This window comes from Xyrauchen texanus, chromosome 41, assembly GCF_025860055.1.
Source record: "Xyrauchen texanus isolate HMW12.3.18 chromosome 41, RBS_HiC_50CHRs, whole genome shotgun sequence".
In the NCBI taxonomy this organism is placed as follows: Eukaryota; Metazoa; Chordata; class Actinopteri; order Cypriniformes; family Catostomidae; genus Xyrauchen; species Xyrauchen texanus.
In genome coordinates, this window is record NC_068316.1 from 10,373,895 (window position 1) to 10,384,628 (window position 10,734).

General features: G+C 34.9%; 1 protein-coding gene across 1 annotated transcript; it reads right to left on the minus strand.

Moving 5' to 3' along the window:
* Nucleotides 1–339: 339 nt before the first annotated feature.
* On the minus strand, nucleotides 340–1,510 carry LOC127634116 (C-C motif chemokine 20-like). The gene is made up of 3 exons (XM_052113523.1): nucleotides 1,333–1,510; nucleotides 1,007–1,124; nucleotides 340–596 (listed from the first exon to the last, which is right to left on the minus strand). The coding sequence occupies exons 1-3, from the start codon at nucleotides 1,394–1,396 to the stop codon at nucleotides 419–421; spliced, it is 360 nt and encodes a 119-aa protein (XP_051969483.1). The 5' UTR covers nucleotides 1,397–1,510; the 3' UTR covers nucleotides 340–418.
* Between the last annotated feature and the right edge of the window lie 9,224 nt (nucleotides 1,511–10,734).

Genomic DNA, 10,734 nt, shown 5'->3' on the forward strand with positions numbered 1-10,734 from the left:
TTGGCCATTAAATGGTATCTTTTCATTTATTAGAGGTCAATAATCACTTCAAAATAAAATCTACACAGGTAAACATATACATTTTATAACATTACATACAATAATAACTATTGATAACTATAAGTACTAATAACTATAAACAATACCTATAAAACATTAAATACAATAATACATTCTTGATAAAGAGACAATAAAGCCTTTAAAGCAGAATACATTCATGTTGAGTTAAAGTGAGCAACATTTAGCATTAAACAGTCATTAGTCCAGCATATTGTATATCCAACACTTTTTGTATTTTATAACTTACGTTATAAAATATAATTTATATATTATATATTATTTATTATATAATATTATAATATCTGAAATGTAATCATTCAGCAAAACCTTAACTTCAAATAAGCTTCCCCTGTCTGCGTTAAATGCATTTTCCCTTTCCTCTTCCATTTTTTTTTCTTTTATTTTGGCTCTGCAAGACTTTTGGATCAGAATTTTGTTTCAGCTGCATTTTTCTTTGGTCCACCATTGCCATAATATTTTTGATCCAAGTTGAGTCTGGATCGGAACACCTTATTTTCCTCTTTTCTGTCAACAAGCTAGAGAAGCAACAAAAATGAAACAGAAAGACAGAGGGAAAACAAATAAGAGATTGGAAAAATAGCCAATGTGTTTAATTATTAACATTTTTTTTAATTATTAACTACTTTACTATTCTTAAAGCACTGTAACATCCAGAACTCCAGGATCTACTGTCTGATTTACATAACTCTTTTTAAGAAGGAAAAAGTTTGGGGGATTCTTCAGTTATAAGTTATAAAGAAGAAATATTCTTGAATTTGTAAAATAGGGTTTATTTTAAGTAGAAAGTAAGAAGAACATAGTATTACAAATAATTTATTCTTAAGAGTGTTTCATGAATCCGGACCCTGAATTTGAAATGTAGGAAATCCCTGTAATGCGTCCTTAATTTAATCTGCAACCTTAAACAGAGTGTCTGTTAACTTACACAATAGCATTGATGGGGCAAAGTCCTGCTCTCTGTATCATATAATCCACCACTTTGCTTTTATGTATTTTCTTGTTGCTTGTCTTCAAACAACAGTTTGAAGAAGGCTTACTTGTTACTGCATGACAAAATTAAACAGCATTGTTTTAGTTCAAGTCTAGTTTTCTAAAAGAAAAATACTTATGTCTCATACAACTTCACAAAGAATTATCACAGCTTTATATAACATTTCTTTAAGCCCAGTGTGTTTGAGCACATTGTTAGAAAGTTAGAATTTTTTTCCAGGCATCATGAATGTGTAACAAACATGTCAAGGTTACACTCACCTGCAGTGATACAGAACAGTAACAACACCAGGCACACAGGAAGACAGACAATTGGCTTCATCATGACGGAGAGCTGTGTGGACAGAAACTGACTGAAACTACACTTACTCCAACGTATTATTTCACACTTTCTTTTACTACACTGTCATGCGCACACAACCCCCAACCCCTACACAGAAATGGAGAAAGTGTGTACAGTGTGTGTGCAAATGCATGTGAGTAAGTGGGTCTTAGAGAGTGATGATGAGTGGAAAGAAGCTGTCACTGATCATGTCTCAGCGCTGTGGTCTTCCACCCATGTAGCTCACCACAGTGTGGGTGCATATAGGTGAATGAAGTTGCATTGCAGATAGATGTCCAATTATGGAACAGCATTGCTGTCTTGCTCTGAGAACACATACAACATACATTTTTTTGGCAGATGCAATTTTTCAACAAACAACATGATATCACATGATAAAATGATACATTATGATTTCTAAAATAGTGCCATTTTTAAAACTTAAAGGAATAGTTCATACAAAAATTTTAATTCTGTCACAATTTTACTCATATCGCTCCAAACCTGCATGAATTTATTTCTACTGCGGAAAACAAGGTAAATTATTTAGTGAATGTCCTTGGCTGAATTGAATACAATGTCAAAACAATGGGACTAACTTTAATGCTTGATAAAGCACCCAAAAGTGTCATTAAAGTAGTTTATGCGAGTTGCGCATCATATATACTAAGTCTTCTGAAGGCATTCGATCACTTTTTGTAATTAATTATTAAGCATTAAAAAGTGAATCTCTATTCAAATTGGCCACATGGACTACATGTGTAGTACAAGTCATGGTTTAAATGACTAAATTATGTAAATGTTAGGGGCCAATGTTTAAAAAAAATATTTTGAATGAACAGTAAGATTAATAACTAAAAGTATTTGAAGTCCATCCTGAATTAACTGTGGAAGTGGTGAATTAACTGCACAGATGTATTGTCCTTTGTTATTTGGTTGATGAAGGCTTTAGTTTGCATTTTAATAGATTGTAGTCCATCCTTTGATCAAGATGATGCAGGCAGAGGTCAGTGAGTTGCACTGCAGTTTGACTTGAAGCTTGCAGAAGTTAATTTCCAGTGAAGTCCATCCTTAGTCCAAGGTTCAGGCAGTGGCCAGTGAAGTATCCCTTGTCTCACGGTTGGAGTTGGCATCAGTTCATCCTCTGTGAAGTTCATCATAGCAAACAGAAGTTATATCTGGCTGGCACAGGCTGCAGTTAGTTGTCATCACTCAGCGACCCGTAGCAGTGGGAGTTGGATATCAGGCAGGACCAGAGCTGGATCTGGCAGGGTCTGGAAAATTCAGGATATGTATCCTGAGGTTGAGACAGGGAAACAAATAAAATAATATTAGCACAGATGCCATTCAATGTATTGCAGAGTTATAGATCATGATCAAAGTTTCTGGTTTCTGGTTGTGGTAGACCTATCTAAATCAGCCTAATTTTGGGTTGAAGGAAAAATTAGGTGTATGTCTGGCTAAATAGATGAGTCTTTAATCTTGACTTAAACTGAGGGAGTGTGTCTGCATCTCGAACAGTGTTAGGGAGACTATTCCATAATTTAGGATCCAAATATGTAAAGGATCTACCTACTTTTGTGGATTTGATGGAATGTAGCATGTCAGAATGTCACTTAAGTACTGTGGAGCAAGACCATTCAAAGCTTTGTATGTAGTTAACAGAATTTTAAAATTAATACAACATTTAACAGGTAGCCAATGTAACGATGTTAAAATGAGGCTAATATGATCATATTTCTTGGTTCTCGTCAGCACTCTGGCTGCTGGACATCCTCCTAGTTATGCATTACAATAATCTAGTCTTGAGGTCATGAACACATGAATTCGTTTTTTGGCATCAGCAACAGAGAGCATATGCCGTAATTTAGCATTATTTCTTAGGTGGAAGAATGCTGTTCTACAAACATTGGTAATTTGATTATCAAAGGACAGATTGGTATCAAATTTAACATCTTAGTTCTTCGTTGTTAAAGATGATGTAACAGTACATCCATCGAGAGTGAAATAAAATTTTAGCGGCTTATTTTTTAGAGGTTTTTGGTCCAATAATTAGTTCCACTATTTTGTCGGAATTGAGATGAAGGAATTTTCTGGCCATCCAATCATTTTTTTATTGATACACTATGCTAATTTGGAGAAATGTGAAATCTCATCAGGTTTTGAAGAAATATAAAGTTGGGTATCGTCGGCATAACAGTGGAAACTTATTCCACAATCCCTGACAATATCTCCCAGGGGAAGTATATACAAGGAGAAAAGCAGAGGCCCTACATCTGATCCCTGAGGCACTCCATACTTTACTTTTGTTTGTTTTGACAATTCCTCATTTACATTGACAAAGTGGTAGCGGTCTGCTAAATATGACCTAAACCATGCTAATGCAACTCCACAAAGGCCAACATAATTCTCTAAACCTATTCAAGAGAATGTTGTTATCTATCGTGTTGAATGCAGCACTAAAATCTAAAAGCGCTAGAAGTGAAATGCAGCCGCGATCAGATGATAAGAGCAAGTCATTTGTAACTCTGATAAGTGCAGTCTCTGTACTGTGATGGGGCCTAAATCCTGACTGAAATTGTTCATATATACTATTTCTCTGTAGAAATTAAAATATTTGGGAGGATACTACCTTTTCTAGTATTTTCAACATAAATGGGAGATTTAAAATTGGTCTATAATTAGCCAGTTCTCCAGAATGTGTCTTCTTAATAATCAATTTGATGACTGTCATTTTAAAGTTTCTTGAGACAAGTCCTATGGATTGCGAAGAGTTAATAATATTAAGAAAAGGTTCTGAAATTATAGGAAATACCTCTTTTCAGAACTTAGTTGGTATTGGATCTAACAAACATGTTGTGGCTTTTGATGTTTCGATAAGTTTAGTTAGCTCTTCATGACCTATGACAGTGAAGGATTGAAGTTGCACGAGAGGAAAATTATGAGACACTGTTTTCTGAGGTGCTATGACAGATGATTGCAAAATTCCAATTTCAATTTTATCAGTAAAGAATTTAAAGAAATCATTACTTTTGTGCTGCGACGAAATATCTGGTTCTGTTGAGGCTTTATTCTTAACCAATTTAGCCACAGTACTGAATAAACACCTAGGATTGTTGTGGTTATTTTCTATGAGTTTGCTCAAATATGAGCAGCTTTTAGTGCCTGTCTGTAGCTACAGTCACTATCCTTCCATGCACCGCAAAATATTCTAATTTTGTATTCTTCCACATGTGCACCATTTTCCAAGCTGCTCTCTTGAGAGCATGAGTGTGATCTTTGTACCATGGTGCAGGGCTTTTTTCTTTAATTTTCTTTAATCAAAGGGGGGTGACACTATCAAGAGTGCTAGAGATGACTGTATTTATATATTTTTTATTTCATCTAGTTCTTCTGGTCTTTGGGGTTTACTGAGTGTATGAGATAGATCTGGAAGATTATTAGTGAAGCTATCTTTAGAGGTCGAAAGAATAGTTATACCTGAATGATAGCGTGTTGTAGATTGAGTAACATTAGCTGATCGCAGCATACAAGAGACGCGGTAATGATCCAAGATGTCATCGCTCTGCTGCAGAATTTCTATATTATCAACATCAACTCCATATGACAGAATTAAATCTAGCATATGATTATGTCGATGAGTTGGTCCTGTTACATTAGTCTGACTCTAAGAGTGTTGAGAATATCAATAAATGCTAATCCCAATGTGTCATTTTCATTATCTATGTGAATGTTGAAGTCACCAATAATTAAAGCTCTATCAGAAGTAACTACTAGATCTGATAAAAAATTTGCAATTTCACCAATGAAATCAGAATAAGGCCCGGGTGATCTATACACTGCAGCAAGGGTATAAGACAACATAGTTTTATTTATATCTGACGGTGTCACAATAAGCATTATTAGTTCAAATGACAAATTATATCCTGTCCTCTGAGTAACACTAAAAACATCACTGTAAATTGTAGCAACTCCTCATCCTGTTTAAGCCAGGTTTCAGTCAAACAGAGCGCATCCAAACTATGATCGGTAATAATTTAATTTACAATTAGTGCTTTGGTAGAAAGAGATCTAATGTTCAGTAGGCCTATCCTTATATGATGTTTATCTTTAATTTATTTATTTTGCTCAAGTTTGACCTTAATCAAATTTTTCTAAATGATTTTGTGTTTGGTAGTTCGGGGAACAGATACAGTCGCTATGAGATATCTAGGTGATACAGTTAACATAAACTAACAACAAAAAATACTGTTTATTTCAACATACAGTATACTGTACTAATGCATTTTTAACATTAAAAATGTTAAATGTTAACATCAATTAATGCATTTTAAACAAACAATTAACAATTGTATTTAATAAATGAACATTAACGAAGATGAATAAATGCTGTGAAATTATTTTGTTCATTGTTAGTCCATGATACTAATGCATTTACCAATGTTAACAAATACAACCTTATTGTTGTAACATTCACCTTGTCCCGTTTTGCCCTTACCTCTTCTTTGCCCATTTCGTCCCGTATTTAACTCCACAGTCCCCTTGTTAGCGTGCACATTCCCTGTTATTAGTTTCACCCGCACTCATTCTAATCACTAGATTATTAGTCTCACCTGCACAGTTCGTTTTCCCCTAATTATACGCTGCCCTTTCGTCTCACTCTTGTTGGTTATTGTTTAGTTTACCCCTTCGCTTTGCCAGCTCTAGTGTTCCCCTAGTATCCCCTGTATTTTCCTCTTGCTTGTCTCGCCCCTTTGATATACTCTGATTCCCCGGCTTCGACCTAACGCTCCCCTGGACTACTCTTCTGTGGATTTGCCCCTTTTGATATTTACTGATTTCCCGGCTTCGACCTTACGCTCCGCTTGACTACGCTTCTCTGGATTTGCCCTTTGTACTGTTGCCTGCTTTTTTCAATAAAGCAGTTTTACCCCGACATTGTGACTGTCTCAACTTGTGTTCGTTACAATTGTAAAGTGTTACACTGTAATTATCATATTTGCAAATTCAAAAACCTCACATTAATTGAGACCCTAGTTTCTTTGTACTCCTCAAAAAAAGTTGAAAAACTTCAAATAGTAAAAATATTCAGACTTGTCACAGCACCTAATATACACACTTTCACTTATACATACATGAACATTTTAAAGCTACACTATGTAACTTTTTTTTTTAAATAGAAAAATGATATTAATGTGAGAGTGCAACAAAAATCCATCTTCCAAACCATGTCTATACTTTACCCAAATACACTTTGTTAAACCTATAATAATTATTTATATTTTAGAGCTGTTGTGATGGATTTCGCCGGAAATTGCATACATACATCATTCACCCGTGCGTTTTGACGTCATATCCGTACGAGAAAATAAGATCCGGCTTCTATAGCGCGTGTGAGGGAGTAGCTGAAGCTGAAAGTTTGTTGTCACAACTAATGAGAAAAACTTACCATGGATCATTCAACACAGCAAACCTCCAGGGAGAGTCTACAACAAAAAGGGAAAGTGACAGAGTCTGTAATATAACCCGAATCAACATCGGCTTGGCTTTTCATAGGCGATAACTCTGAGATCTGAAAGGATTTAAAAGCGACCCAGAGATAGATTTTCTTACTCATCAGGTAAGATATTTTGTAGATATGTTTTATGTATAGTTGTGTAATCACAACAGTGGCGGCCCGTGCATTTTAATTCTAGTCCTTTAATGTGATTCATGCCATTAAGAACATTAAGACATTGTATGCCATACGGTGTCATACATTGTGTGGCAGTCAACTAATAATACCAATTGACATTTTAAAAACATGTCATGCAGGAAAGCCAGAACCTAGGAGGTCTAATATAACACAAAAAAGCTCACTAATAATATTTGCAATTTAAATTTAGCTTGCAATAAATGTTGTTTCGTCAGGGTACACGGTTATTTTTCAAAACTTGATCTGACACCGAATGCTCAAGCAGCCTAATTTACACTTAGAAAACTCCTAATGTTGCTATAACAATGCAAAAAGCTCTTACCAATTTACTTGAAGTTAAAATCAGTCCTCATTTCCTGTTTAATTAATCAATCGCATGATCATCCAGAACGTCTCTGGTTTTTAAATCCATAAAGATTTATTTCTCTATGGTAATTCCAGCAGTGATGACAGCCGACTTGTCAGCAAGATCTCACGCTCTTCGCTTTCAAATTACGTACATCACTTAAAGCGTGATTGTGTCACTCAAGGCCGGCTAGAAGGCCTCGACCAGAACACATCCTAAAGACCACACCCACCAAGAACAAATAAATCAATCTGATTCGCTGATGAATCTGACAATCTGACATTAGATGCCTATTTACTTACACTGTTGAGGGATTCTGTGGAAATTCTGAAGGCCTGATGGGGGTGGAGCTCAGACTCGCTTCGGCTTCAGACTTCAGGCATGCAATTTGTGAAACAGTTGTCACACTTTGCTTGTAAGCATTGAGGAATAAATTCTGATTGGATAAACTTTTCGTTTTTTGCTATTTGTTTGTAAATGTATTATGAGTGGAAAGCGATTGAAAATGCAAACCTTGTGTACATTTTCAGCTTTACGCTAAGGTAAAATGCTATTTCTAGCCATTTTACATGCACATTTTACCAGACACGATCATATCTTTTTATCAAGAAAATTCACATTGGATAACAATTTCTTTTTTTCTAGTAAGACCTTTGATATTAGGGCAAAAATCATAATCTTGATAATAATTTTTGTACTGTTTTCCTGTAAAAATATCTAAAAATATTTAAAACAAGATCAATTAGATTGACCTTGTTTTTGAAACAACACTGCATAAGATATTTAGGTTTTTCAGAGAATGCATTTTTAATATATTATTATGTCTTATTACGTATTTTGTCTTACTGTACTGGCAGAGTTTTTATAGTAAAAACAAGTGATAATATCTACCAGTGCTGAAGCATTAATCCAAAGTACTTAGAATATGTTACTCACCTTGAGTAATCTAACGGAATATGTTACAAATTACATTTTACAACATGTATTCTGTAATCTGTAGTGGAATACATTTAAAAAGTAACCCTCCCAACCCTGTTGGTAACAATGATAATCTATAAATTAGTTACTACCATGGTCCATTTGGCTAGAATATCCTGCAGTTATAAATACTTTACAACATTTGACCTTATCAGACCAGCAATAGTTATGTCTAATGTTATACATAGTGCAGCTTTAACCAAACATCGTTATGTTGTGGAATAGATGTTCTTGGACACATTATTTGTCCTCTACCAAGCTATAGAGTGCTTGTTTTTTAGTGTTTTCTCTTTTTTTTTTAAATCCACATCACTTTTGCTGTGGTTCTACTGATGTTTTTAAGTTATGACAATATTTACATCGGTGAGGCCCATTTTCATGACTTTGCCTAGGCCCCCACAAACCCATGGGCTGGCTCTGATTAGTCAGTAGGGCCTATACTTTCATTTCGATTGTATGGAGAAAAAAATGTGGTATGAACATTCTCCAAGATATCTCCTATTGAGTTCCATGAAAGAGAAAAAGTCAAACGGGTTTGGAAAGCCAATACAGTGAATACCGTAAATTATGAAATAATGTCAATTTTTTTTATACCTTTAAGCTACATTATTTGCATTGCAATTTTGCATTTAAGTGCCAAGACCAGTCATAGAGATTGATCATTTGAATGATGTCACTGTACTTTTGCATACGATATGACATGCAACCATCATCCCAGACCACAGAAACCTGACCCATTTACCTCACTGTCTTTTTCTCCTTTTTGTTTTAAAATAGACAGACAAGGACAACTCAATGAAGTATAGTGTATGAAAGAGATTGCATCATGACAGAAATGGGCATCTCTGTTTTTCTATAGGATAAACAACAAACAACATTCTTCACCATAATTTAACAACAGTAGTAATATAAGTCTCAAAACAGTCTAAAATGTACCACTGAATTTACTATGTCCAACTGATTGTTACTTAAGCTACAATTTAGACACAGCAAGCTCAACTTTGAATGGAAAACGGTCACATAACAAGCTGCCCACCTGCCTATTCAGTAAGACAGTGAATGCACCCACATTTTCTTATATTGTGGTCTAATCCACCTCTCACGCCACAAACCTGACGAGGAGCTTTATGCATGACGCAAGAGGATGGTCTGCACAAAGATGACAGGCCCTTATGGACAGCAATATTTCAATGTAAAAACTTCTCACACACATACACAGCTGTGGCTACATAATTATTTTTATACTATACGAACTATAGATTCTATCCCCTAAACCTAACCCTCACAAAAAACGTTCTAAATTTTAACATTTTCAAACAAAAAATTGTTTAATATGATTTTTAAGCGATTGGATTTATTGGGACACTAGAAATGTCCTCATAATCCACATTTATAGCATAATACCCTTGTAATTACAAGTTTGTAACCTAAGACAAATGTCCTTGTAAACCACCCACACCCACCCACACTCACACGCTAACTATGTGCTAAGTGCTAGTATTATATGATGAGAAAACAATCACTTGTAGTTCACCCAAAAATGTTAGTATTTAATCATTTACTCACCCTCATGTCATCAGATGACGCTCAGCTCAGTAGGTCCATACAATGCAAGTGAATGGTGGCCAGAACTTTGAAGGACCAAAAAGCATAAAAGTAATTCTTAAGACTCCAGTGGTTAAATCCAACTCTTCAGAAGTGATCAATAATTAAAAAACAAAAAAAATTCTATAAATCTCCAAATGTTTGTTTTGTTTTTGTCGATTTGCATGCTTTGTGCATATCAACACCTACTGGGCAGGAGATTTTATTGTAAAAAAGGACTTAAATATTGATCTGTTTCTCATCCACACCTATCATATTACTTCTGAAGTTATGGATTTAACCAATAAATTCATATGGATTACTTTTATGCTGCCTTTATATGCTTTTTGGACCATCACATTTCTGGCCACCATTCACTTGCGTTGTGATGACCTACAGAGCTGAAATATTCTTCTAAAAAATTGCGTTTGTGTTCAGCAGAAGTAAGAAAGTCATACACATCTGCATGGCATGAGGGTGAGTAAATGATGAGAGAATTTTCGTTTTTGGGTGAAAAATCCCTTTAATAAGACTTCAGTTAATCAGCTACTGTTTAAGTGACGTATTTGTATAGTGAAAGAGGAAATCAATAGGAAAGTAATGAATATGGAGTTCAGTATGAATAAACCCACAGTTGTTTCACACAAGGGTTAAAGTTATTCATGTGAACATTTCACTATGTTTTGTGGGGCGAAATATCTCCCATTTGCTATCACGCACATATACATACACAGAAGA

What these genes read in the sequence shown, in the direction of transcription:
- LOC127634116 (XM_052113523.1), bottom strand. Translation starts at nt 1,396, where the DNA reads ATGATGAAGCCAATTGTCTGTCTTCCTGTGTGCCTGGTGTTGTTACTG. An exon ending in ACTGTTCTGTATCACTGCAG is followed by an intron (nt 1,125 to 1,332) that starts GTGAGTGTAACC and finishes TTTGTCATGCAG; the next exon opens with TAACAAGTAAGCCTTCTTCA. An exon ending in TGCCCCATCAATGCTATTGT is followed by an intron (nt 597 to 1,006) that starts GTAAGTTAACAG and finishes TTGCTTCTCTAG; the next exon opens with CTTGTTGACAGAAAAGAGGA.